Source organism: Heliangelus exortis, chromosome 25 (assembly GCF_036169615.1).
Source record: "Heliangelus exortis chromosome 25, bHelExo1.hap1, whole genome shotgun sequence".
Classification (NCBI taxonomy): domain Eukaryota; kingdom Metazoa; phylum Chordata; class Aves; order Apodiformes; family Trochilidae; genus Heliangelus; species Heliangelus exortis.
The window spans coordinates 5,273,760-5,301,624 of record NC_092446.1 but is presented as its reverse complement, the minus strand read 5'-3'; the positions used below and the strand labels follow the sequence as shown (position 1 = coordinate 5,301,624).

At 44.3% G+C, this 27,865-nt stretch overlaps 1 protein-coding gene across 2 annotated transcripts; it reads right to left on the bottom strand.

Moving 5' to 3' along the window:
- Positions 1 to 483: 483 nt before the first annotated feature.
- Positions 484 to 27,799, bottom strand: LZTR1 (leucine zipper like post translational regulator 1). Of its 2 annotated transcripts, XM_071768810.1 has the most exons (21): positions 27,581 to 27,799; positions 27,436 to 27,498; positions 27,251 to 27,307; positions 26,597 to 26,676; positions 26,149 to 26,257; positions 25,579 to 25,662; positions 23,552 to 23,609; positions 22,898 to 23,037; positions 21,748 to 21,949; positions 18,054 to 18,206; positions 13,288 to 13,398; positions 12,653 to 12,745; positions 11,670 to 11,765; positions 10,407 to 10,590; positions 8,614 to 8,783; positions 7,294 to 7,450; positions 6,219 to 6,345; positions 4,998 to 5,147; positions 4,679 to 4,784; positions 4,029 to 4,109; positions 484 to 1,286 (listed from the first exon to the last, which is right to left on the bottom strand). In XM_071768810.1, the coding sequence occupies exons 1-21, from the start codon at positions 27,754 to 27,756 to the stop codon at positions 1,170 to 1,172; spliced, it is 2,514 nt and encodes an 837-aa protein (XP_071624911.1). In that variant the 5' UTR covers positions 27,757 to 27,799; the 3' UTR covers positions 484 to 1,169. The 2 variants fall into 2 exon arrangements, with proteins under 2 accessions (XP_071624911.1, XP_071624912.1); XM_071768811.1 differs by lacking the exon at positions 18,054 to 18,206 and having other exon boundaries at positions 27,581 to 27,798.
- Between the last annotated feature and the right edge of the window lie 66 nt (positions 27,800 to 27,865).

Sequence of the window (27,865 nt, the reverse complement as noted above, 5' to 3'; positions counted from 1 at the left end):
GGTGACAGAACAGTGCTGCTGACCACAGTTTCTCAGACTGATCCCACCCCTGTGATTCTTACCAAGCTCTATGGTCACCAGAGCTGGGACTGAGCCAAAACCACCCCAAAAGCAAAGGCACCTGCACCCTCCCCTGGGCTGCCCTGGTGGCCCCAGGAGCAGCTCTGCCTGCAGACACTGGAGCTCCCCAGCCAAGCTGCAGCACTCAGCAGCCAGGGAGAGGGGGGATGCTTCTCCTCTCCATGGTGGGGGAAGCCTCCAGCACAGCACAGAGCCTGGAGCTGCACCTGACCTGGCTGGGAAGGGTTCTCTGCCTTCATTTCCTTCCCACAAAGGCAAGGACTAAGGAAGACACTTCAGCATAAAATTAGTAACGAGATGTAGCACATTTATTATTAACAAAGTGACCTTCATCAAGCTTGGAGCTGGTTTTGCTTGGTTTTTTTTCCAAAATGAAAGTCAAGTCAATCATGAAATGCCAGAAGAAGATGTTAACTCTTTATTAATAAATTGCTTCAGAAAGGCTTAGCAAGACAGGATTAATGGATTTGGTGGTCAGAAAGGACTGCTGTAATCTTCTGGTCTGACCTGCTGCAAAGCATGGGTCTGAGCTTCCCACAGCCCACCAAGGGAGGCAGTCACAAAAGGGTTTATCTTTTAATCCACACCATGGAGCTTCTAAAAAGTCACTACATTCTGGTCCAGTGGTGTTTGCCTCACTGCAAACACCACCCTCTCTGCTTCCAGTTTTGTTCTGACTTCCCCTTGCAGTCCTTGGCTGTGTCAGCTAAGTTCTTGAAATAGTATTGTTTATATTTTTTGTTTCAAACTATTAATTACTCTCTTAGTCATTACTGCTTTATGTTACAGTATAAAAGTAATAATAGGCTCGATTCTGAACTGAGTTACTCCCCAGACCACGTGGAATAAATTAATTCATGTAACCTTTCAATTTTACCTTTGTGTAACACAGACCTAACCCTTCTCCACAAAGGTACAAACCAAGGCAATCCACAGGAGAGCAAGTCAGCTGTGCACACCCCTCTGGGCTGCCTGCTCTGGTGTGTAGGCTCTGAACAGCTCAGCATGGAATGGTAAACAAAAGACTCAGCCATAAAATGGTAGGTTTTTTTGAGGAACAAAAAGGAAAGTTCAATTACCAAAGCATGTCATATGTCTGAGCCCAGCTCTGCACACTGCTTGTCAGATATGTGGTTAGCTAAGGACTCAATGATGTCAAGGAGGAGCAGCTGACTCAGGGAGCGGAGATTTGGCAACTTGGAAACCTTCAAGGAAAAGAAAAACAGAACAGAAAAATAAACCAAAACGAAACAAAAAAACCAAACCAAACCAAACAAACAAAAAAACCCAGGAAGAAATTAAAACCCTCCCCAAATCATAGCTGACTCAAATCATCACCATTTTACCCCTGCCACCCCCCATGAAAAATGCAGGTCAGGCAAGGCAAAGGCTGGGCACACACAGCATGAAATGACAGCCATGGGCTGCACATGAAGGCCCACGGGGGCTCCAGTCACAAATTCCTGCACTTACAACCCGATTTCAGACTGCTGCACACAGGGGGTGGGAGGGGAAGACAGCAGAAATGCCAACCCTGAGAAACCAGTTTACTTACTGGTAACAACTCTGCTGCTCATGGATGCCAACTCAGCACTCTCCTAAAAACAAAGTTGGGCACCAGCACAGCCCTGAATTTTGTGTCTCTGTGTCTCTACTGAGTACGTGACTGAGGACCAGATCTCTTCACTCCTGAGGAGAGGACATGCTCAGGGTCTGTGCTGGTTTTGCTGGCTTGTCTCCCCACAGTCAGCACAGGTCACTGAAGCAGTAGCCAACAAAAACCTTCACCAGGGCAGATACAGGAGAATCTACAAGAACCTTTGTGCTCTTGGACGGTTCAGAAGCTCAGCTGGATCTCTACGCATTCCTTCCTTCTCCACAACCTCACAGTCACTACTCCCTCTCTCTGGAGTTACTGACACAGACACCCAGCCCTGAAGGCAGCCTCTGTCCTGCCCAGCCTGCACTCACTGACCTCCTAAAACTCATCACCTCCATCTATGAAGTTCAACTGTGATAAGACTAAAGATGTCCCAAGCATCTCTTAAAACCCAGGAAGGAAATGTTTGAGTATATTTTCAGAAAGAGCTCAGGACATCTGCTTGAAGTAGAATCCCCAAAAGAAGGGTCTCAGTGAGGGGTGGGAAGGAAAGGGACCCCTCATATGGGTGTGAGTCCTGCCCAGGCACAGGGCAGGCACTGCAGAGAACAGAGCAGCGTGGCAGCACAACCACTTCACAACAGCACTTTTATTAGGGCTTTTGCACAATACTGACACACAAGAGCCTAAAAAGACATTGCCCAAACTAGCAAACCTCTGAGAACAGCACTTCGATTCATGTAAGGACTGTGAGGAAAATTCCTGCCCAGCCCAAAGGGAGGGCAGTGTCCATCCAGCTGGAAGAACCGGAGATGCCCAGGGCCTGAGCTCCACAACCCCCCAGGTGTGGAGCCAGAACAAACCCCCCTCGGAGCCTGCAGCCTGCCAGGGAGCAGAGCAGCAAGGATTCGTGCCCAGCCACACAGAGCCACCCAGCACCAGGCCAAAAATCACACACTGAAGCCTCTCAGGCCAAAGAAAAACATTGCATAATTACAATTTCTTTGGGCACATCCGCTTGACAGTCTTCCAGCCACTTTTTGATGAAAACTGTTCTAACAGTCAACAGTCTACATTTAAAACATTTCCACATATTCTGGTTAGTGGAAGAAAACTGAGTAACGCCCCTTGGTTGAAAGCTCCCTTGCTGCAATGTTCATTTCCCCCAGCACCTTCTGGTGAGAATTGTACCAACCTGTTTGTCTTCTGTGGCCTCGACTGGGAAGTTGAAACCACGAGATTTCAGCTCTCAGCAGCTCTAACACATGGACCCCAAACCCCAGGAGACATCCAGCCACCAGGCTACCCTGTAACCCACCTTGGGACCATTCTCCACCCCCTGCTGAAGCTGAGCCACTGGGCAGGATTCAGCAGACCAGGAGAAAATGCAAAACTGAAGGCAGGGGTTGTAACCTCCTGCTGGGGACTCTCCACTGAGAGTGATCCCCAGGTGCTGGCTTCACTCAAAGCATTTCATGAATTTTCAGTTATTTCTGGAGGTAAAATGCATCATGCTTGGGCAACTTAGGAATTTAACAAAGAGCCTTAATACCTCCCTCTGTCTCATCTCTAGACACAAACTGGACTGAGCAGTGCTTCCCACAGGCAGCAGCAGGAGGATTATGAGATTAAATATACAGAAGATACAGAGCTACTGGAATACTAACTAGGCAATTATTAGCAGTAAGCATGTAGCATCCAGAAATCCCAGTTCCTGTGCTTTATCTTCTGATTTCATCAATACTAATAGTTGTGCAACAAACTGGTGAGAAGATGTGAAACTCTCATGGAGGGATTGTATCTCACAGGAGCAACTAAATAACAACCCCTTCTCTCAAGTGAGGACAGGAGTATCAGCACCTCAGGCTCTTGACCTTTCCTACCACCAACACATCATCCCATGTACCAAAACATGGGAAGTGCAGAAAGCCCAGGCAGGACACAGTAATCTGCCTTTTGAGCACATGACAGTGTAAAGCCTATGACAGAGAATACTTGAGGAGAAATACAGACAGCACACCCATCACCACTAGTGACAGAGAGATTTATGCCCTCAATACATAAAAAATTTATCTTGCTGTACACATGAGAATCTAACAATGGCATGGCACAAAACTAACAGCAGGAACAAGTGGAAATGGAAGCAAGTCTGTGAAACCTCTGTTTTGGAAGGTCTTGACAAGTATGTCAAGTATGGTAGCAGACTTGTGAGTGTCAGTGATACACAGCCAGCTCTCAGCTGTCTGACATGAGAGAAAATGAAATGATTCCCACATTAATGTGTCTTTAACCAACGCAGTGGCAAAGTACAGCAGCTCTCAAAAGCCCCAGAAAAGATGCAACCAACCTTGGTGAACTGGTGAACAATGATGTGCAGACAGTGCCTCTTCATGTCCAGGGCCTGGGTCTTGTCAGCTGCCTCTAAAATCTAGAGTAAAAGCAACAATTTATTTTACCTTCTGCATGGCTCAGATGTCACAAACACTGTTCTGATTCAGACTCCTCTCAGCTAGGGAAACATCTCAATTTTTTTTCATTACAAACCTGAATCTTTTCCAACCTATTCAAAAATAAGCCTTGGATTTAAAATGCGTGGAGTTCTCAGGAGATAATCAGTGGGAAACTGCAGATCTGTTTCAGAGCCAGTGAAGTGCCCCAGTGCACCAGCAAAGGCTGGAACTGATCTTGCCTGAGTTGCAGGAGTTCTTTCTGCCTACCCAGTAGATGGCTTTGGAGGCTTTCTTAGCACAGAATATATTTTGCTAGCTTAAACTTCATCCTGTCAGCATTACTGATAGAAAAAGGCTAAAGTCACTGGCACATCACTGTTTGCCCTGGTACAAGTATCTACTCTCTGTCAGGCACCCAGGGCCACTGACCTCAGAAGGGCTCCCCCAGTCCCAGGGGATGTCAGTTTGGAAGTGACTCAGTGAACCTGGCACTGGCTTTCCTGTCCCTAAGTCAAGAGCCTAAATAAAGCTGCTTGGGGACAATTACCTGGAGGACATTCTCCACTGTGACATTCATTTCTAGATTCTGCTTGCAATAGGCTTGCAGTCTGTTGTTGGAGAAGCCATAATAGTAAGGTGCAGCAAAGAGGTAGCTGTCAATCTCATTAAGGAAAAAATAAACCTTAAAGAAAAGGTAACAGCACTGATTGCAAATACAAATCAGTGACAGGAGGTACAGTGTGGTGTCTCTTAATGCAGTCCTAACAAATAAACCCCTCAGTTTTGGCAGTCTAGAGCAGAAGGAAGGTAAGCTGCTGTGCATGCACTTTGGACAGATACTTCAATGACTTGGGATTTAAGGATACAGGGAATCTTCAGGAGGCATGTTTACTTCTCCATAATAAATGTATCTGAGCATAGATTCAAATGCTTGCTTGCTGGGAACCATTTCACCAATAGAAATATTCACTTGCCCATCTTCTGGCATGAAGGAACGGAACATGGCTTCAAAGTAACTGGAAAAAGAAATAAAACTGATGTAACACATTCTGCAGACAGATGGTTTAACCCAGTATTGTTCAGAGGCTGCTATTGTGCACTGCAGCTTCCAAAGAAGTAAGTTCAGGTGACAATCTGGGCAAAAATACTGCTAAGTTCCTTTTGCATGTATGTGTCTGCCTGTGAGAGAACTCCAAATATAATCCTCCTAATTTCCATCAGCACTACCTGAAATCTGCCTCTATTTCTTGAAAATTAGGACACATGGTGCTTTGATTTTCGTCTAATTTACATAAGACCCAGTAAAGAGCTTAGAGCATTATGAATTTCCTTGGTATCTACAGGCTGCCAATCATGTAGGGTTGTTTTAAGAGCTGTAAAATGCTTCTGGTAAAATACCACAGTAACTAATACTGAATATTATTACTGCAACTGAAAAAAAATTGTAACAGTATTTGAAATAGAAATTTTACCAGACTTAATGTCTGGTGAACACAAAGGTGCAGGTATGCAGAACACACAAGCAAAGGATAAACCCACTTCACCCACAGAGTCCCCACCTTCAGAAGGGTCAACTAGCTGCTGCTGCAACAAAATATGGGAACAATCCAGTCCCTGTTATGCACCATTTTTTGTTCTACTGATTTATACTCAGTCTTAAATATGAACAAGTGAGAAAGAGATTCGGGTTTCCCATGATCCAACGTGGATGTTCACCATCAGAAGACTCTTGCTGACCTCAGTGGGTATCTGATGCTTTCCACTTCACTTAAACCATCTTTTATGTTTTACACCCTTTCTCCTTTCCTGTGATTTTACAGCTTCTTTGTCCTGCAGTGCAGCTTCTGACACATCCTCTGGAGAATCTCTACACTTTTAATTTCCTCCTATCTTTCCCTGCTGGGTATCAAATTGAAAAACATATTTAATAACTGTTGCTTAAAGGCTGATTAAACTCATTGAGCAAAGCTGCATCTTGCACTCAGTGTGGATACAAAAAGTTCCTCCCTGCCTTCTACAAGCCCCAAGCTGCCCCCAGCTGCACGGCACTGGATTTTACACATTTATTTTAGAGAGCATGGACTCACCTGGAGCGAGCTGCCAGGATTGCTTTGTGGGCTGGTCGTGGGTGGCCATCTAAGAGAAGGATGATATCACAGAACTCAGTCCCAGCTCCTTCCAGGTAAGCCTTCATGTCCTGAATTAAAGATGTGCCTGAAGGTTTAACAGAGTGAAATAGGTAAAGACAAGATAGTTCCAGGTGATCAGGTGCTATCAAACTATCCATGTATTAACATGGCTGAGCAACAGCTCCAGCCACTTCTTTTGGGACCCTTGGGCTGAATCTGAGGCAGGCCCTTCCTTATAACCTTGGAGCAAAATGAACTTCATCCTTCTCCACTGCAATCCATTACTGCTCATTCCAGAAACAACCCTGGCAGCTCTGCTTTCAAACTGCTGGCAGCAAACACCAGAAGTGGCCACAACTAAAGGTGTTCACTGTAGATAAGTCTGATTTTTTCTGCCCTTTTCATTATTTCCAAACACAAGGAATATAAAATGTTGTCTTTTAATACAAAGGCTGTCCCACACTGTCAAGAAGGGCTTCTTTTATGCAGAATTTTAATTAACCTTTGGAAATTCACAGTAACTGAGAAACTGCACATTCAAATATGATCCAGACTCCTCCTACAAAGTTCATCCTTCAGCTTTTTGATGTTTGGGTCTCCTGCACTATTCCTGCTCTGGACACAGAAGCTGGCTGTGCCATCTTGCCAAACAGTGCACCTTGCTTCTCCCTGGGACAAATGCCAGCCATAGGATTCTACTTGACCTTCCAGGACTGGCTTCTCCATCTTTCTTGCCAACCCCCACTTCCTTTTGTGTAGTATTCCACAGAGTCAGGATATTTTATTGAAAGAACCTGATTATATTTAGAGTGCCCTTTCATGTATTTTGATGTGGATTTTGCTCTGATCAAAACTCAGTGGGATAAGAACCAGCAAGCCCTGCCTTAGTTTGGGAAACAGTCTAAGCACAGTAACACCAACTGGAGAAGCAGTGGCCTGCAGTGCTCTGCTTCCTAGGCTGCTTCCTAAGCAAATCAAACCATTAGCAATGCAAACCAGCACAACTGATTATTCCATGAAGCAGAGAAGTTACCAATGTCAAGGGGCTGATCAGAATGTGTTCGAACAGGAGGTTGCTGCTTTCTCCGTACAATCTCCACTATGAGAGATGAAGAAAGATGTTCAAACTCCTTCATCATTATTACTTGATTAAAATGGGATTCCTTGACCACAAAGTTGAGGCAATGTTCCTTAAAAAAAACCACAATTTAGTTAAAAAATTATGGTTTACTGTATGAAGCATCACATAAATGTCACCATGCTACACATGTAAACAAACAGCCAGGCTCTTCTTACAGCCCCTCCTGCAGCTGGAACTGTCAATGACCCCCTTACTAAGTAACCATTTAGGCTTCTACTTAAACAGGAAATTCCAGACAATTCTAAACATCTAGGAAAACCTGGCTAAGAAATAATAACAAGGAAAAGATTCATTGTCTCCCAGGAATCTCAGGAGACACTGAACACCTCATGGAGCTGAGACTGGCTGCCATCAGGATGATCCCAGATTATTGGTACCAGATCCACCTCCTGAGACACTTGAGCTTCTGGGCAGCAAAGGGCACCATGGCCCTGTGCCAGCAGTCACCTACATGGTGCTGACCCCACTGCTGTCCTCCTGGATGCCTTTTCCTTTGCTCACAGCCAGCCCATGAGTACCAGTACCTGGTGAGTCCTGGTCCCTCCAGCCTCACTCTGCTTCCAGCCATCAGCCACACAACCAGCTGAGGTAGCCAGGCTGCTGAGAAGGGCACTGCATAGTGCACAGTCCTGCAGGGACTCTGAAGACCTGGATGGAAAAGGTTCTTCCCTGCACCTTCAATCAGAATTCTGTCCCCTGTTGGCTGGAGCCATCACAGCAAACCATGGGCTGGGGGGATGCATTGACTCTGTCATGAATTTCACCAAATGCCTAAAACTCCCCAGCCCACTAGGTAGAGACAAAGACTCCTAGATACATTCTGGTTTTCAGTAGAGTGCTTTTCAGACCAAAGGCATGAGAACAGAATTTAGTTTTTCATCAGACCAGGTGAAAGAACCTTCTATAAAACAGCAGGACCAGAAAATGCACTGGTTCCATCCTGCTGCAGTGAGAGTGAACTGAGGAAGAGCCAAAGTCACTCTGCCCTTGACATCCTACAGGGCAGAGACACAGAAATATGCAACAATTACTGAAAAAACCCTACATAATATTTGTGAGCAACTGCAGGACAATCCACTCTAACATAACTCAAGCAACTGTATTATAGGAAAGAACCAAATGTGCAAAAGCTGCAGTTTCTACACAGCATTAATTACAGTGATTTTTGACAATAATTTCTTATCAGTTACTTTGTGTTGGAAATGTGATTACCTTTAGCTGATCCAGCTGAAGCTTGTTAGCATTTTCACATACAATGAGCACATTCTGCAGATCTACAGAGGCTTCAATGTATTGAAGGCAGAGCTGCTCAAGCCGAGAGAGCTTGAAATTTAAGGCTAGTTTGTACACATCCATAATAAGTAACACATCCTGCACGTGGCCTGAAATTGCAAGAGAAAAATATGCTGGAGAGCTCACAGAACAAAAAGAGGAACCTTTCTCAAAAGGATTTTTTTGCATCAACTTAAGCATTCGGAATAGCACAATAGGCAAAATCTGAATTGATACTAAAAAAAGAGTTATTAAAATTGAGGTATGAAAGAACCACCCCAAAAGATTTTTTGGATGACGATTTTTGTGACAATCTGGATCACAATTTTTTAAAAAAACCCTCCACAGAAAGTAAAGTCTCTAGAAACACTGACAAGCTCCAAAGCTTAGAGCCTGATTTTTCCCCAGTGCCCAGCTGCTAACAGCTCTGCTGAAGTCCCTGGGTTTTATGCAGTTTTAGCAATGAGCTCCCTGATTTTGAGAGACCCTTACCAAGGTTTGTGTGTGCACAGATCTGCAGCAGAGTTGAATTAAGAGAGGGACAGTGGGGACCCTCGTGGGCCCCTGCAATGGGGCTACTGGGACACCAACTCATGGAATAATCCTTCACAGCCTTTGCTTTCCTCACAGGAGATCCCTGACCATCTGCTGTAACTACTTTTTGATAGAGAAAATCCTTCTTGCATCTCATGTGCCTTCCCTGTCTAATCAGGAAAATCCCATTTGATGAGCATGCCCAATCCCATTAGCTCAGCCTCTGGATGGATCCCCAAGGTGCTGCCCCCTGACCTGAGAGGAGCAGCCAGAGACGTGGCCACTGCAGCAGAGAGGGGAGATTGTTTGATGGGCTGGGGAGAAGGAGAGAAGGGAAGCAGGATGCTTGGGAAGTGTGTAACAAAGGGGAGAGTCTGGTATGATAATCCCTTCCCTGGTCTGATCCTGTCCCACAGTGAGCACCCTGAGGATGTGTGAACTGGTTGAGACCATCAGACACCAAGGAAAAGGCTCTTTCCTCTCCATTAATTAGGCCTGCTCTGAAACAGGCAGGGAAAGCCTTCAGCTAGCTGCATACAAACTAGTATTTTCCTGAGAATTACCTTTTATAGAAGGGATAAATCCTGCACTGAGACTGGGACAGACATCCCTCACCTTGCAGGACCATGCCAAGAGGCTGCAGCTCCCCTGGGCACCCACCCTGGCTCCTGGCAGACATCACCCCTGAAACAGAGCTGAGAGATCCCTGGCTACCTCCCAGCCTGCAGGGAGGGGATCCCATCCAATGGGTTTTTCCTGTTATAAGGCATTTCTTTGGACAGGCATTTTGAAAAGATGATAAATGCTGGATTGCTCTACCTCTCTGTGTGGGATCAGTTTGCAACAGATCAAAAATAATCCCCAAAAATGAAATAAGCCAGCCCAGGATACAAAGTCCTTCCAGGATGCTGCCACGTTCAAAATACCATGAAATTTTGCTTGTCTGTTTGTTTGGGGTGTTTTTGTGACACCTTTTGGACAGATCAAGAACCTGCTTTTCCTTGATGTTTGAAAAGAATTAGGAAAAAATCAAACACTGTTGGTCTGCTTTGATAGAAATCTGCTTTGTTTTTCTCTCAGGTAAGCAATTAAGCACTTGGAGCAGGACTGATCACCTGCTCCATCCTGCTCTGTATCAAAATAAACGTTTGCTCCCCAGCTGCCAGGTTTGTTTTTTTTTTTTGATCCTGCCCTCCTACCTTTGCGAGGGTATTTTATTTTATCAGTGTACAGGAACTGCATGAGCACCTCGAAGGGCTGTGCCTCAGCCTCTCGGATGGGCACCTCCAGCAGCGGCTGCAGGCGGCACAGTTTGACATTCCCACCAATCCCATCCTTCTGACATCCTGCATGTCCCTCATCTTCAATATCTTGCTTCGATTTCTGAGACAGAAAAACACCCAGACATGCTAACAAGGCTGTGTCAGCTCACACACCTTGCTACCAAAACAGCAGAAAATGTTTCTGGTTTACTGCACGTTCTGCAAGACCTCATTAGCTTCAAGATAAGAAGGAATTCAAATGTCTTAGACTTACAGTTCCATGTCCTGTGACAAACAGGGATCAGAACAAATGTGAGCTCCTGGCTGAAGCATGACCTCAGAAAAGGGAGGAATAAACTGCACTGAGCTCAGTTTCTGCCCTCAAGCTGGAACAGCATCTCTCCTTGGAGAAGGAAGATGTAGGAACAAGTTCCACAGAACCCTGCCCTGCAAAGTCAGAGCTCAAAGCACTGCAAAAAAGTATTTTAAGCCTGAAACATTTTCATATTGAATATAGGAGCTTTTAAGCCATCCTGGAACTTTCAGGGTTCACTTTAACATCCTTTTCCAGTGAAAAAGCAGAGCCACAGGGGGGCAAAGCAATCACTTGTGGGGCAAGGAGATCCATGTCTTACTACAGGTTGTTTGCTACCATGTCCTCAAGAGCAATAAAACATTTGCTGCTAAAAAGCTGTTAAGTTCTTAAAATTAATAGACAGTGAACCAGAGGTACCAGACCCTGAACTCTGGAAAAAAGTCAGAAAACACTAAGGGAACAGAGTCAACCTCAGAACCTTAACACTGCCTTCCTTCCAATCTGTCTCATCCTGCAGGCCATCCCTGATGCAGAGCAGCTCTCACCCTCCCCAGAGGGATGGACACACATCCCCTGGGATATTCTACAAGGTTAGAACTTCAACAGCTATGAGAGCTCTCAAGAACCAAACCACCAAATATTTGGCTCCTCCATGTAGCCTCCTCCCCTCGCCTGGTACACATCAGGGAGCCTTTGTGAGTATTAATTAACCACTTTATTTTACCTGCCTTAGAAGATAAGTGCTCTGCACCTTAGCATCAGATGGTGAGTGCTCTGGCCTCTGCTCTACATCTGTCTCAGCAGGTACTCTCTTTTTCCTAACAACCTTACTTCCAAAATGGGGCAGAACAAGCAGTACCTCACCACAAGATTAAAATACTCACCTGTTTCAGCCTCTCCCTTGCCTGTATGATTTTCTTTTTCAGCCACTTGCAGCGAGCTGTAACAATTGCTGTGTGCCCTCGAACTCGTTCTTCCTTCTGTCAAAGGCAAAGGAATAACACACATTAAACTTTTATTCCTAAATCACATGGTTGTGGCAGATGGCAGAAGCCTGGGCTAAACTCCAGGTTATTATATATTTAGTTTAAGTTAGACTCAAAGGCAACCATGCATCTGCTCTGACATACAGATGAGATCCCACGCCCCTGTTCCCTAAAGGCAAACTCCATTTGCAAAGATTCTCCACAGAGTGGAAGCTGTTGCATGGGTTCAGTGTCAGACTTTGCTGTTTATTGTTCCATCTGATTTTTGGTTTTCAAAGCAACAGCATGTTTGTTTGCTATTGTTCCTCATAATCTACATCACCTGTTGCTGAGGATCAGTTATCTGAACTCTGCAACACATTTTATAACTTAAAGCAGCTAAGTTCAAATTCTTCCTGTTTTTCTTCAAAAAATGTTTATTTTAAAATTTTGTAACTGCTTTCATCACTAGACAATCATTCCCCTGTGATGCCTTTTCTCATTCTATTTCATTTCTGCAATTAAAAATGGCTCCTGAAATGATACAGGGATCTGCAAACCACTGGCCTGCTCTTTCCAGGAGAAAGCTGGGACCTCAGAGCACAGAACTCCTGAGCATCATTTTCATACTGCAGGTATCTATCATGTGCTCTGATAAATTTGGGTTACATCTCAGTGATCTACAGATCTTCTCAGTTTAAGATTCTTCAAATTTATTTTGAATTTATCTGGAGCAGTGTAACTTACTAAAACACAGACACAGTTTTCACCAGTGGCCCTGCTCTTAAATCTTCATTCCCAGGCTTTCTGGCACAATAATGGCACAATTTGCTTTTTCCCAGCAAACATGCTGCACACACAGTGACAACCCCTCTGGCACCTCTTCAAGAAATTCTACTCACCTCTCCCAAAACAAACTCCAAGTCACTGAACTGCCTGTTTTCCCACAGCCTTCCATAATCTTCGTGCAGAGTGCATTTAGGGTAACACGAAAACTAAAAAAACAAAACCCCACAGAAGACAGAATTCATTTCAAAAGGCTCAGTGTAGCATAGAAAGTACAAAATAACAAGCAAACCAAATGCACACAAGGGCTTCCTCTGTGGTGAGGGCAATGAAAGGTAACACAGGGTAACATGGAGAACTGTGGCATATCACAGCTTGTGGGTTTCTGGATTTGGTGGCTTGGAGTCTCACCTGCTCTCAGGACTTCTTGGAAAGTCCCACACAATAAAAATAAACTAGAGTGTAGGAGGACTGGACTTGTCTTGAAATTTGTACAGTTACTGGGGGGATGGTGGGAGTGCTGCATGAAGATAAAACTTCAGTACAAAATGCTCTGACCCAGGAACCTTAACCCTACCAGTGGGTAAGGAGGAACATCCTGGCAAATCCTGGTTGACACACTTTTCAGTAATTTGTCAAAGTAAGTGGTAATGATCTCTGTTAGGACATCAGAAAGCACTGGAGAGCTTGGTCTTACAAAAATGTCCATCTAGATAACACATCTCAAAATATTTTAAAGATACACAATCACCTGGAACCTGTACATTTCTCCACTTCTAATGTTATTGTCCACTGTACCACCAAAGATGTACATAGCATCCGAGATAACAGCTGCAGCATGGAAGAGTCTCCCACTGGGTAACTGGGGAAAGAAAAGAACAAAATAGGTGAGGGAATAAATAAAAACATCTAAAGAGCCTGCAACAGATCAACAGTGAGAAGTGAAAAAGAAAGCTTCCATCTTAAGAGTGACATTTCTTGTATTTCAGGATCTTTTCCTAGTGTACCTGGAACATTTTTTCTAGTCACACTTAAAAACACCTAATTCATTGCACCTTCTAATCAGAATGGTACAAACACACCATGAGGGTCACCAGAGATCACTTACCAAACTCAGACTCAATGCCAAGTTTAACAGAAAAATAAAAACCACATTTCTAGAAATAAGCAGATGCTGCAAAGGTGAGCACTATGAAAACTCAGAGCTTATTCTGAATATTGTCAGAAACTTGAAAGGAAAATTGTGATCTACCCCAGGAGGATGTGGAACTCCAGGCTTGTCACTGCCTGCCTCCCCCCAGCTTGCTGGGACTGGGTACTGGGTCCCACAGCAATGCCAGGTTCTGCACAGGGGCTCAGAGTTGGAGCTGCTCACAGAGCTGGCACCACAGAGTCAAAAGTCTCCATCCTCTGTAATGCCAGACACACAGAAAATGAAGCCACCCCACACTGCTCAGTGCCCCAGCTACTTATAGGACTGAAGGATCACAACACACAGTACCCCTGGAACTGCAGATTCAGACAATTTTTGAAGAGGGAAGGAGTCACTGGAAGTCAAAGCCACCACGACCCTCCTGCATGGGCCAGACCCCATCACTGGGAGCCACTGCTTCCAGGTTGGCACAAAAGGCATCAAATTAGCACATCTCATTGGGGCATCCCACAGAAATCTACAATTGTGACAGTAACTTCATTTATTTTGTTTTTTAGTAGTTTTCAGTCTTGTTTTTTCTTCCAGGCATCAAATCTCATTAAATCTTTGCCTACAAAACAAAATCCCTCTAGTATAAGAAATCTTCTCTTCTTGTACATATTTATAGACAACTCTCAAGTAAACTCAGACACGAAACAAGATTATGTTTATCTGGAGAGACATATTTTCCATGAAACCATGCTGACTGGCATTTTTCATTACCACTGAATTATCTCTCTCACCACAGCCTCACACAACGGTCTCATTTAGCCTCTTACTCACCAGACTTTCCATGACATTTTATTTTCTCCAAACTACAGCTTTTAAGGATACAATCACCCATGCAGTAACTAGGACCTGCTTGGGTTTTAAATCAGATGTGAAAATCAGATTTTGCCACCTTAAAATGCACATTTGCCTGTGCCAGGTTAACAAGTCATCTGCATTTCCCTGGACAAACAAGACACCTTCTGTCTCTGGCATAAGTCAAGGACACTTTGTCAAAGAAACTTTAATAAATATTGTGATGGGAAGATTATGAAATAATATTGATCTATCAGTACATTCTTGCTGGCATTCAATGCCTCTCCAAAAGCAGGTAAGATTTCTGTCAAATACAATCTATTTTATATGGCCTCTATTTGTTCCTAGTAGTAATCTCATTAATTAAATAATATGTATTGATTGAAAAAATTCAAATGTATAGTAGTAGCTTAAAAATACACCTTTATCAAGTAGACCTCCAACCTCACCCCAAAATACAGAGTTTGCTTGCCAAGCCCTATTTCCACACAACTAGATGGGCTGATTTTACCTCTATTTTAACATCTTTCTTACAACTGAATTTCCAACCAAGTACTAAAAAAACCCCAAAAAACAGCTACTCAGCCAGAGACCAAATGCAGGCCACTTGATTTATACTTATTCAGGTCAATTTCCCTGCCCTTTTAAAACAAAACAAAAACTTTACCTTTCTTTTTAATTGAAATAATTCTTAATATTCTCTGGAGTTGCTTTTATAAAGCAGACGTATTTTACAACCACATTTTTTTCAATCAAAAAATTACAGCGTTTTCACATTTGGTGCTAGAAAGGAAACATGAATCATCTGAATATTTAACCAAGTAACACCATACTTGCTACTCACATCACATTTAACTCAGTCTGTGAGAAATGTTGTGATGACTTTTAACTTGTAATGGTTGGGAGCAGAGTGGCCAAGGAACCAGAGCTTTGCCACTTGCTTGTAACTTAGCAATCAAGCCACCCAAGTGTATAAATACATGTACAGAAATTTAAGATATGAAAGGATAGCCCAGAAAACAGAAAGTCATATCCAGGTCATCAAAACACTGTGCAGCTGCAAGTTCCAGTTTGTTTGTTTCAGGCTGAATGGGAAGAGCAGAATCAAGAAATCCTCACGTGGTGACACTGCTGAGTGGGGAGATCCCAATGCCAGCTCCCAGAACAATCCTCTGCCCTGCCAGCACCAAGGCTTTGGCCAGAGAAAAACCTTGGCCCGTTACAAACCAGGGAAGCTCAGTCCTTAGGAAGAAAACATTCAAAGGAAAAAGCTCAGGAGCATGAGCAGCTGTAGAGACATTGGGCTGCATGCTCTTTACCCACCTCTGCCAGATGCCAAAAGCTTGCCCTGACCTGACAGTATTTTTGAGACCTTCCAAGCTGCCAAATCCAGCTGCTGAATGCACTCAACCCAGGCAGATTTTGTAAGGAACTGATACTCAATAATACCTCGTTGGATGGCCAGAAACCATCAGCTCCCAACTGGCTCCCCAGGCACCCCAAGGCAAAGCTCCAGATTCATAGAATCATAGAATCATAGAATCATAGAATCATAGAATCATAGAATCATAGAATCATAGAATAGGCTGGGTTGGAAGGGACCTCAGAGATCATCGAGTCCAACCCTTGAACAACTACCACCACAGTCACCAGACCATGGCACTGAGTGCCATATCGAGTCGCTTTTTAAATGTCTCCAGGGACGAAGAGTCCACCACCTCCCCAGACAGCCCGTTCCAATGTCTGATCACCCTTTCCGTGAAAAAATTCTTTCTAATATCCAATCTGAACTTCCCCCGGCACAATTTAAGACCATGCCCTCTTGTCTTACTGAGAGTTGCCTGGGAAAAGAGACCAACCCCCCCCTGGCTCCAACCTCCTTTCAGGGAGTTGTAGAGAGCGATGAGGTCTCCCCTGAGCCTCCTCTTCTCCAGCCTCAACACCCCCAGCTCCCTCAGCCTCTCCTCATAGGATCTGTATCTCCTCATAGGATTCTCCTCTGCATGGAGCTCAATCCCTTCTCCTCACCTCCCCAGTCTTTTGGGTTTTATCTCACCATCTCCAGCAGGGACCCAGCTCTGCATCTCAGCATGAGCTGCTCACTCCTCACTGTCTGTGCAGATGGGCTGCTTGCACCAGAGGAGACCAAAAACCTTCCCACCCCTGCTGTGCACCAGACACTTCCCCCCTCACCTTCCCTTCTCTTCAGATGATGGTGAATCCTTCCCTGATGCACCTGAGTGAGATGCCTCAGGATTATGGGGATAAATGGAGCCATGACCCAGCAGAGCCAGGTACACACTTCAAGAGAAAGCCATACCAGATAAAGTCCTCCTGGTACAATAATAACTGCTACCTAAAACCAGCCTTGGGCAAGAGTATCTTGAGTCTATCAGGTGAGATAATCTGTACAAAACTATACTTTTGATTTCCAAGAACTGTAATTTCAGTGAGGGCTTCTGCTGGTGCAACTCCAGATGGTGACATGGGAATCCAAAGGGCCCTCATGCTCCTTGCCTCCAGTGCATACCAGAATGCTAAAAAGCACAAAGATGCAGCCAGTCTGCATTTGTCAGCTCTAGATCCTTATCCCTCAGTCAGTGTGATCTCCTTACTTCATTAGCAGTGCCTGACAAAAAGAATTTTAGATTCATTCCTGACACCTCTGATGATCAGGGCTGGCTCCCCTCTCTGGTGCCTTGCCCACTGCCCTGGTTCATTTGTTAAAGTGTTTTCTCTATTTAAGGTTAATGAGATTTGCAATCTGAGGTTTTTTCTAAGCTGCAATCTTTGCTTTCAAAACCAGATCTCATCAGTCACCTTTGCTTCCCATTTCAGAACACCTTTCCACACTGCTGGCATCATTCAAACCACCAGTTTCAAAATTCAAGTATTTCATTTTTTCCCCCTCCCCCCCCCACCACACACACCTCTTGTGCTCAAAACTCACCCTGTATCCTGTCTAGACAGCACAAATTGAGTTTGTCCTGCAACACTCATCAGGGCCCTGATTTGACTTACAAAACTGTGCATTAGTGTTGTTTCTGCCAGAGCCAGAGCACCCAGCAATCATTCAAATAGTTGAGATTACAGCCCTGAGCATCATCTCTGTGGTTGATTCCACATATTTTAAAATAAGCTCAGCTAAACCTGTGCAAACTCTTACATAAACCAATTGATTTAAATTTTAACCTCACCAGGAATACATTCAGCTTGACTTGAAGTCCTTAATAAATTAAGTGGAACCAATATAAAAGTAATATTAAACCAAATTAATAGTATCCACTCAGAGGCAACATTAATTTTCTATATGCCATTTAGAACTTGCATGTATAGAGTGCAGCTTTAAATGGTTCTAAGACTACAGTTTAAGCTGGAACAGCTCAAGATAAATTTCAAAAAGAAAAAAAGGAGCGGAGGAGAAAAAGCATATACAAGGCTGAAATTTACTTCTCTCTCCTGGAGTAAACTTCTTTTGCATTTTTGAAGCTTTCTTCACTTCCAAGGGTTTCTTTATTTACCTCTGAGTCTGCTGTAGGTGGTTGTTTAACTGCTGTTATGCCGAAATCTAAACCAAACACATCTCGAGATTTTTTTAAACCACGTTCTTCCAAGGACAAGGAGGGAGCTTCATCTGGGGCAGATACTCTCTCAGCCACTTCGGGATAGGACACCTGGTTACAAGATTTAAAAACAATAGTGTGTAAAAGTATAGATGGGAGGCATGAGAGACTGGACACGGAGCAGGAGCTCCCCTGCAGCTGAAGCTCTGAAATACCATGCCCACGTATCCAAAATGTTCAGTATCAGTCCAGAAGAAGCATCACTGTCTTGTTTGGAGCCTGTCATGGCAGGTGAATGATTGACCAAGTTAGTCATGTAGTTTTCTTAGGGTTTTTTGCAAAAAAACCTGTCTGCCATCCACATTCTGTCTATCATCCACATACAGCTGCATTTTGCAGGGGAATTCTGTAAAAGCATGTAACCCCTCAGAAGGGACATGACCCTGATGTGACCATCAGAAATGGAGCTGTGCAACAACCATAACTATTGGTTACTCTGCTAACCAGGTTTTTATAAACACTAACATTTTCAGGATGTCTCTCCTCAGCTTACTGAGCACAAACTTGAAAAGGTCATAGGTATGAAGATCCTGAAATTTAAAAAACTGTTTTCTAAAAAGGATCCAAGCCTGAACAACACATATGATTTATAAACATAAGATGTATCAGTCTTCCCTTTGTGAGCTGCTGGATTTTCTCTCTCCCAGGAGAACATGACACCCTGACAGCTACACTCCCCACATCTGAAGGCAGATCTTGTCAGGGGCCTCACTGCAGGAATTCAGGGTTTTGTTCACATAATAACATGTTTCTTTTGCCTGAAGATACCTCAGCGGGTGTAAGTGATCTCTGCACAGTGAGGCCGTGGCAGACTCAGCCACAGTAGGATGAGTAAATCCTTTTAATCCTCCTTAGCTTCCCACAAACCACGTCATCTGAAGAAATCCAGAACAGTGCTTCAAAGTAAGCCAGAGGTTACCAATACATTAACCTCCCTTTTTGCTTATTAAAAGAAAAATTAAGAGCTTTGAAAGTCAGAAATGTTTATTGCTTTTGACTCTATAAAGCCTAATTGTGAGACTAAGATGTTCCACAAGCCAAGCTTTAGAGATTTATCCTGTAACTTCAGGACAGATTGCTCACCCATCCTGCAGCCACCAGGGAGCTGATGGAAACTCACTTGGGCACCAGGAGCAATCACAGTTTCACTGCTCCACACACTGCAAGGGAGGAGAACTTCTTCCTGCATCATCTTGTCCTCTAAGGGGCACTGCCTGTTTCCAAACATCACTTTTGATTCTGCAGGACTGTGTCCACAAAGAGATGTGGGTCCCTCCCAGACCTTGAGCTCTTTGGCTGTACCACAAACAGCTGTGTTCACACATGGGTCTGTCTGTCCATCCATCTGTTTGTCTGCTGGGAAGCAACTGTGCAAGATGAGGCATTTTCCCTCTTACTGCCTGCTGGTTTTTTTATTCTGTTCCAACCTTCCTCAGAAAGCCAAGGATATTTTGAGTTCAATAGGAAAATTTGAAGTGAGTAAAAAAAAAAATGTATTTGGATTCTTTTTTAAATCCCCTGAGAGTTCTGAATAAAGGAAACACAGCACCTCAGGAAGCTTGGCAGTGTAACACAGACAGGCATGGATTTATGTGACATTCCTCCAACTGCCTTAGAAAATTAGAAACCCCTGTGAAATTAGCTGTGAAGATCATCTAACAGTAAGGGTGGAGAACAGCTCTGTGTGCTCTATAAAATATATATGTACCTATATTACAGCATCAAGATGAAGGTACAAGGCACAATGGACTGCAAATGTGCCTTTCACAAAACATCCTAAAAGCATAAAACAGGATTTTTTGTTTATTTTTGAAGTACCAGCCTGTTCCACTTCAGTTTCCCCTCTTCTACTTACTAAGCCATTTTCCCCTCCTCCAGGCCACAACCAGGCACTGGCAACAACCTGAAGAGACTTGGGCAGAGAACAACAACAGGTTCATCACCAGACTTCTTTCCAGTTTTTGCTTTACCTGTTTACCCAAAATGCAGACAATGCAAGATGTCTCATGCACCAACAACACCTGACATTTGATATGGATACTCAAGATCTACTTCTACCATCCCCCTGGCACTCACTCTCTACCACTGTAACTGAAGTCCAAACTGTGCCACCTTCCCTGGGTAAAAACTTTTGAGATTCCTCAGTCTCATGTCACCCCTCACCACCCATGTGTCCTGTAAATGACAACATTGGTAGGAAGAGAGCAGGACCTACATACTCAAAGGCAACTGTACCTTTAAAAAGTTGGAGATGCAGTTTTATTAATTTCATGTAAAAATAAATCTGCTTTGTTAAAGCAAAAAATAGGCTCCCATTAAATCCTCTGGTCAAACAATTATTCAAAATGAGGCCCACATACAATTTAAGAGCAGTCTGTAAATGGTATTTTGTTATTCATCAAATGCTGAGCTCTGTGTCTTTGCAAACAAACTAAAATATAATGCAACAGACAAGGATGTGAGCACCTGTCATACCAATTCTGGCAAAATGAGTGAATTTGCATTTGATCCTAATTCATGTAATATTCAACTCTAAGTTATAACCTTAATCTCTGCAATTCTCTATACAGCACACAAGCATCAAATATTTCTTCCCCACAAATCAGCTAACACACTCTAAACCCTACCAGAAAGTCAGTTGAAGTATTTTAACCTGGCTTAAGGTAAAATCTATTAAACTTAACTAAACAGCCAACATAACCATTCCAAATCCAGGAAATGCACACATTAGTTTAGGCTTTCAGAAACCTACTGGTTTGAGAGGCCACTGAAACCACATCTACTGAAATGTGAACTGAAGTGTTACTGAAACCATTCAAACCCTCAGTGCTTCAACATGAAACACAAGGTTATCCCAGAGATGGTGTTTATAGGTTTGCTATGAAAAAATATGGCTATTTTAGCCCACAGTCACTGCACTGTAGTGAGCAGCCCTGAAAAGAAAGGTTCATTATCTTTTTTTCTTTATATCTTCTCGTTTTGGGTGTTTATTTGGCTCTCAGTGTCTACTCTCTTTTTTATGCTCACGTAAAGAACATATGTTTTTTAATTTATAGATCTTATTAATGCAAAGACATTCAAAAAAGCCATTTCTGAGCCTTGCTATGATCTCTATTGTTATTTTCCAGTTATGCCTTTATAGGCAAACACTGTACACTTGACCTAAAAGGGAAATTCTATTCTGTATAATCACAGCATTTAGCAGACTCGATGCACACAGACATCAGCACAGTGAAACAATCATAACTTTGTCTACTTTCCAGTTCTGCTTCAACAGCATCGTGCAGCCAACCACCCAACCACTGCTCCTCACAGTGAATTCATTCCTAATCTTTGTTAGATAATGATTGACTCATGGCTGGAATTACAAGTGTTTTATGGCATTTCTTTAAACAACTAAGCAAAATTTTAAACAGGTCAACAATGACTAATTTTTGAAGCCTGCTGCCCACAGTATTTCAGCTGCTTAACCATTAGCAGGAAGGAGCTAAAACTCATCATCCCTGTCACAAACAAGTCTGCAGCCCGACCACAAAAATGGATCAGAAGAAGACTGAGCATAAAAGGGAAAACCAAGAGCTGAACATCTTACCTCACTGTCTGGGCTGGGCTGGATAACTTCCCAGGTCTGGGAGTCCACGTCGTAGCAGTGCAGCTCGTTGGGCAGCGTGTTGTCTGCTGCACCCCCAAACACATAGAGGTGTCTGTCAAAGGCAACCATGGTGTGGCCATATCTCCTCTGGGGAGGGGGAGGAGAGCCTCGGAGCAAGTGCTCAGTAGGAATTCGTGTCCAACTGAGAGGTCAAATGAAACAGTGTGCTTTTTTACTATTCTTTTTCTGCAAAGGAAGTTTTCTAACTCTCAGATAAAGAAGAGGAGCTCTACTACAGCAGCTACTGAACTCCTGTGAGAACAGACAGTGACCAATCCTGCAGATTTGTCAGGTATCTACATCAGCTCCTTGGTGCTAAAATGTGATGCAGACAATCTGGTTCCATAACCCAGATGTATTTATGTAAACCCAAGCAGCTCAAAGACCCCAACCTGGAAAGGAATTGGTGACCTATGATCACCCATTTTAACCACTACCTCTTCAAAGTAAAGGTCTGATACCATATCCACTTGGATAAGGCATCACTTACTCATCATGCTCACTGGATTTCAGCCCAATCTGGAGGCCATTAGCTGTTGTTTTAGCACTGGTTCCACTTCAGCCAGTAACCAGGCAGCCTAAGCTGTCAGAATAGACCACTGCCCCCTTATTGCCACTATTTGGCTTTTTTATCCCATTAGAGGGGCCATATTTTCAGAGCAATAGTCAGCATTCTGAGCAAATGTCTCCAACTGAATACTCAAAGTTTAAAAAATAACATGCATTTTACTTTTCCCAGTGATTTCACTGTGACCTGGTACTTCACAGGCCCTCTGTCTGGTTTCAGTCAGATATTCATATAACAGTATTTAGGAATGTAATACCTGACATCCCATTCTGAATACACTAAGATTAATAGTTACTGTTTAAAGTGAATCTACTGAAGTTTCTATTTGCCTGCTGAAAAAGACCAATCTGATGCACATGGAAAACAACAGAATCTAATTAAAACAGCCCATATTTTATCTTGCCTACCCTTCCTCACCATGCGTTGAAGTACTCTTCCTCAATACCCTTAAGTATGTGCATTTCTCAACTCAAGCAGTCAAGGATTATGTGGATTTTGTGCTACTTAACTGCCTACACTTACATCTTTTCCTTGAATTCAAACTGGAAGAGATTATTGGTAATCTTTGCTCCACTCTGGCCAGAGAAAACAAACATCTTGTCTTTGCAAACAGCCACGGGAAAATTACAGCATGAAGGAGGAATTTCACCACTTTGTTCAATCTGAAAGATAATGAAGTTCAAATTTTAAAATGAGTTATTGTAGTGCACAAGTCCATGTGTTGGGTGTGCTGCAGCACCATGCAGACAGACAGCCCACATGGCAGCAGTGTCTGCAGACACCCAAGTCCCCATAAATCTGGCTACAGGTAATCAACTAATGCTCTGCTAACTCATCTGCACAGACTGATTTTATCAGGGATAAAAAAGCCACATTTCTAAAGCCCCTGAGACTGGAAGGATTAGGACCCTGATCTTGGTAGCAAAGCTCCCAGAACAGGACAGTGGTTAAAGTGGGAAATGCAGCCCCCATAGCACAGCCACCAGGGGCAGTTTGGGTCCAGCTCACAGAGCAAAAATCCACACTTACATATACACTTGGTTTTCCAAACACACAAATAAAACCAAATTTGAACTGTTTCTTTTCACCCATGCAGCAAATCCATCTGAAGTGAGAGCAGTGCAGTCCAGCATAGGAAGTTTTAAATAATGGTGGATGAAAACAAATCCTTCTTACCTCTTCCCAGCATGTTAGCTCTCTATCTTGTAGGCCAATGGTCCACATATCATTTAACCTGTGTTATAATACAAAAGATGCTTCATTTAGAACAGCTTATTTTCAGTAATTTTTTAGCTAATGAAATTGAAAGGACAGAAATCCTATTTTATCATCATTCCTTCTGCACAGGAAGAATATCCTGGTTTTGCTAGCAGAAAAAAACTTCTAGAATCTTTTTGTCTGTTACCTAAACTTTATACCACCATCTCAGCTTGCTTAATCTTCTGGTTACAAGTAGACAGCTACAGTTACCAGCTACAGTGACTCTGCCTGGAGCTTAAGGATTTGAGCTATTTAATCTTCAGGATTTTTACAGAAATACCCCTCATTACCCTACCTTTTTCTACTCATCCCTGCTAACCCCTGAGACTGACCACAGTAATTATTTATGTGGCTGAATCCTATCTCAAATACACAAAAGAGCATGAAATGGGTAACCTGAGACATGACTGAATGTATCTGACTGTGCTTTTCCCAGTACAAGTTATTCACAGTAACTGCAGATGCTTTTGTTTAAATCTGCCTGGAGGCTCATGTTCCACAAAAAGACAGTTTTTAATGTGATTAGACATATTTAACATAAATCAGACAGCTCCTCTCACCCAATCTCTCCTTCCAGCTACCCACAGTCCTTGGGGAACTCCCTAAGATGGAAAAAAGCAATTCCAGAGTCATGCATCTTTCTCCAAAAATAAAGAAAAGATCCCATCTGTTTTCCCAGTGAACAGCAGCAGTTCTCCTGGAGACTTTCAGGAGCTGACAACTCTTCTGTAGATTCTCCTCAGAAGAGGAGGCAACCCAGCAAGCTGAGGCAGATGTCTCTGACAATCTCTGTATGCTCTCACGACATAAATATTGTGCATCAACATAAAATATTTCTGAGGTTCATCAAGACAAAAAAAAATAAAAATATGTGCACAGTATTGATTCTTTCCTGATAGGCTAACAGCACATGTGAGGAGCTGCTGTCTGGGACAAGGACCCAGACTCCCCCTAACTTCTCAGTACCACTCATTTCCACTCCTTTCCCATTCAAAATCTCACATCACTTCAACCTACATAATACTGTATCTGGCAAGACTGTGGAGCAGATCCTCCTGGAAACTGCTATGGAAAATGTGGAGGTGGCTGGTGGCATCAACACAGATTCACCAAAGGCAAATCATGCCTGAAAAGTCTGGTGGCCTTTTATGATGGGGTCACAGCATCAGTGGGACAAAGGGAGAGTAACTGGTATCATCTACCTGGACTTGTGCAAAGGGTTTGGCACTGTCCTGCACAACATCCCAGTCTCTACATTGGAAAGATATGGATGGAACACTCAGTTGGCAAGGAACTGTCTGGAAAATTGCACTCCAAGAGTTGCAGTCAACAGCTCAATGTCTAATTGGAGACCCATGATGAGTGGAATCACTCAAGGGTTGGTACTGGGGCTGGTGCTGTTTAACATCTTTGCTGGAGACATGGACAGTGGAATTGAATGCACCTTCAGTAAGTTCACTGACAACATCAAGCTGTGTGGTGTGGGTGACACTTTATAGGGAAGACAGGACACCCAGAGGGACCTGGACAGGCTGAAAAGGGGGGCCCATGACAACCTCATGAAGTTCAACAAATGCAAGGTCCTGCACCAGGGCTGGGGCAAAGCCAAGCACAAACAGGATGTCTTCAGCAACATCAGAAAGCCTGTGGCAGGGACCTTTAGAGAAACGCTCATTTGACAGATTTCAAAGATCATTTAGGGTCTTTACAGCCAAGGAAGCTGTCAGATTATACAATCAGAGCCATTCTAAATCACCAGATTTTTAGGTTTTTCAACACATACTTATTTGAACATGTGAAGAAGTGAACTGCAAAAAACCAAAAAAACACTTTGGGTTCTGCAAACCCAGACTCTGGTACATGAAAATGTCTCTACAGAGGTAAAAAGTGAGGCACTGGGATTTTACAGAGGCACCCAAGGACAGAGCAACCCCACCACGAACCTTGCATTGCCATCATATCCTGCAAAGATCCACAGCTTGTCACTGTACACTGTTGCACCATGTGCTGACCTCGCAACAGGCAACCTGCAGTTGGAAAAATGAGGAAGAAAATGAGTCTTAAATCACTTCCAGAGGTGTTGTAAGGAGGATGTGCAAGTGTGTGTGTTTCAGAGCACTCCAAGCAAGTCCAACTTCAATCAGAAAAGAACATGCAATGTAACTACAAATAACCTTCAAATTGGTTTCTAATAAAACTAAACTGAATCTATGAGGGATCAACAAACTTCATGCTACCCTTGAAAAAGAAACACTTCAAAAGAAAAAACTTCCTTTCCTGCAATCCCTTCTGGCACAGAAAAAGAAAATGTGAAAAATGGATTTTGGTCAAATTTCCAACATACTACATTCTGGAATGGAGACCTTACAAAAAAGCCTCCTCCACAACAAAAGTTTTCATAAAACTTTAATCAAGAAAGTAGAAGTCTTCCTACAGCCTAAATTAGCACTGCAACCAATTCTAACTGTGCCACTTTAAATGTTTGCTGAGTGATGCTCAAGTCCCCTGCTTACCTTCCTTCAGTCTTCCACTCTGTCCACTGTCCAGTTGCAAACTTATATTCAAAGAGATCATTTTTATTCTTCAGGTTGGAATTGGAATAAATGTCTCCAGTATAGCCACCTGAACAACAACAATTCCATTAGACTCAAGCACAACAGAGCCTTCAGGCTTCTACTCATTATATTGAAGAAAAACTTAAGTTTATATGCACAAAGAGAAGATACTTGGCTAGTGGACTAGTGCAGGTGGGAGTCTTCTCCTCCACTCCTACTCCTAAAGAATGACGAGTTTCAAGTTTTCTTTACTTTAAAGAAAACAGCACAAGTGTTTCCAAGCTGAAGTTGAATTCACAGTCAGCTATGAAAAGTACAGGATTTGCTGCTAAGATCTTTTGACACCTCCTAAAAAGATCTTGTTCTTTTTTCAAAACAACACAACTGTAATCTGCTGCTCTCTTACCAAACACAAACATGCTGCTCCCATAGACCACAGCCGAGTGGTGATACCGTGGTGCTGGTGGGGTCCCCGTGGTAAAAGCCCTGCACGACATTCAGAACAGCAGCAATCAACCCCCTTGCCATGCTTCAGGTACTCAAAGCTATTGTGCAGGCTGAAAATAAGGAAATTGTTCAGAGCTATTCTCCTGTTCCTGAGCATTTTCACTGGGTTAGGGTTTCCTAATTACACTAAGATTTTGTGACAGACTTGGCACTGGATGTAAAAACAGTTATACACTCGATGTTGCTGTTTGGTAGAGATGCACATGAGAGACAACACAGTCCGGAGCAAAGGAGCAAAGCAAAGACACCCGTGAGCCCCCCGTGGCACCGGTCCTGCCCTGGGGGTGCAGCAGCCCCTCCCTCTCCCCGCACACCCCTGAAGTGCTCTCAAGAGGATGCAGGAGCAGCAGGAACCAGCGGCTCTGTCCCTGCCTGCAGCCCCGGGCCCGCAGGAGCCAAGCGGGGACACCCGAGGGACAGCGGTGACAGCAGCGGGGGGGCCACGCTGCCCCGTGGATGCTCCGGTAGAGACCCCGATTTTTACAGCTGGGACCAAGGTGCTGAGGAAAGAGTGAGGATGGAGACAGCGAGCGGGAGAGCCCCGCGCACCCACCTGCACCAGGAGCAGTCCTTCACGTCGAAGCGCAGCAGGTCGTTCAGCATCGTCTTCCTGCGGGGGGGGAAGAGAGGAGGCTGAGCCGGGCGAGGAGAAGCCCCGCTCCCTCAGACCCCGACCCCTCAGGTCCGCTCGCCGCCCCCATTCCCGCCCCTCTCCCCACGGGCCCGCCGTGGCCTTACCCGTTGTCCCCGCCAAAGACGTAGATGGCGTCCCGGTAGGCCACCACGGTGTGCTTGCTGCGCCTGCGGGCGGCAGAGACCGGCGGTCAGGAGCTGCGGGGCACCCGGCACCCCCCGCCCCCCGTCCCCGCCGCCCCCCGCTCACCGGGCCCCCACGAACTCGTCGCAGGGCGGGAGGCGACGCCAGCGGTGCACGGTCTCGAAGGGCCCGAAGTTGAGGGTGAGATACTCCACGCTGTCCGAGCAGCTGTGGTCGAAGTCCACGCTCGGCGCCACTTTCGAGCGCCCCGAGCCGCCCGCCGGGGCCCCCGCGGCCGCCATGGCCCGCGCACCCCCGCGCACTGCGGCTGCGGCCTGACTACAGCTCCCGGCGGGCGGACTACAGCTCCCGGCCTGCCCCGCACCGCAGCCCCAGCACCGCTCCCGGGGC

Coding starts and splice junctions, on each gene's coding strand:
- LZTR1 (XM_071768810.1), bottom strand. CDS start 27,756: ATGGCGGCCGCGGGGGCCCCGGCGGGCGGCTCGGGGCGCTCGAAAGTG. Junction 11,766..12,652: donor TGGAGTTTGTTTTGGGAGAG/GTGAGTAGAATT, acceptor TGCCTTTGACAG/AAGGAAGAACGAGTTCGAGG. Junction 6,346..7,293: donor TGATCAGCCCCTTGACATTG/GTAACTTCTCTG, acceptor TTAAACCTTCAG/GCACATCTTTAATTCAGGAC.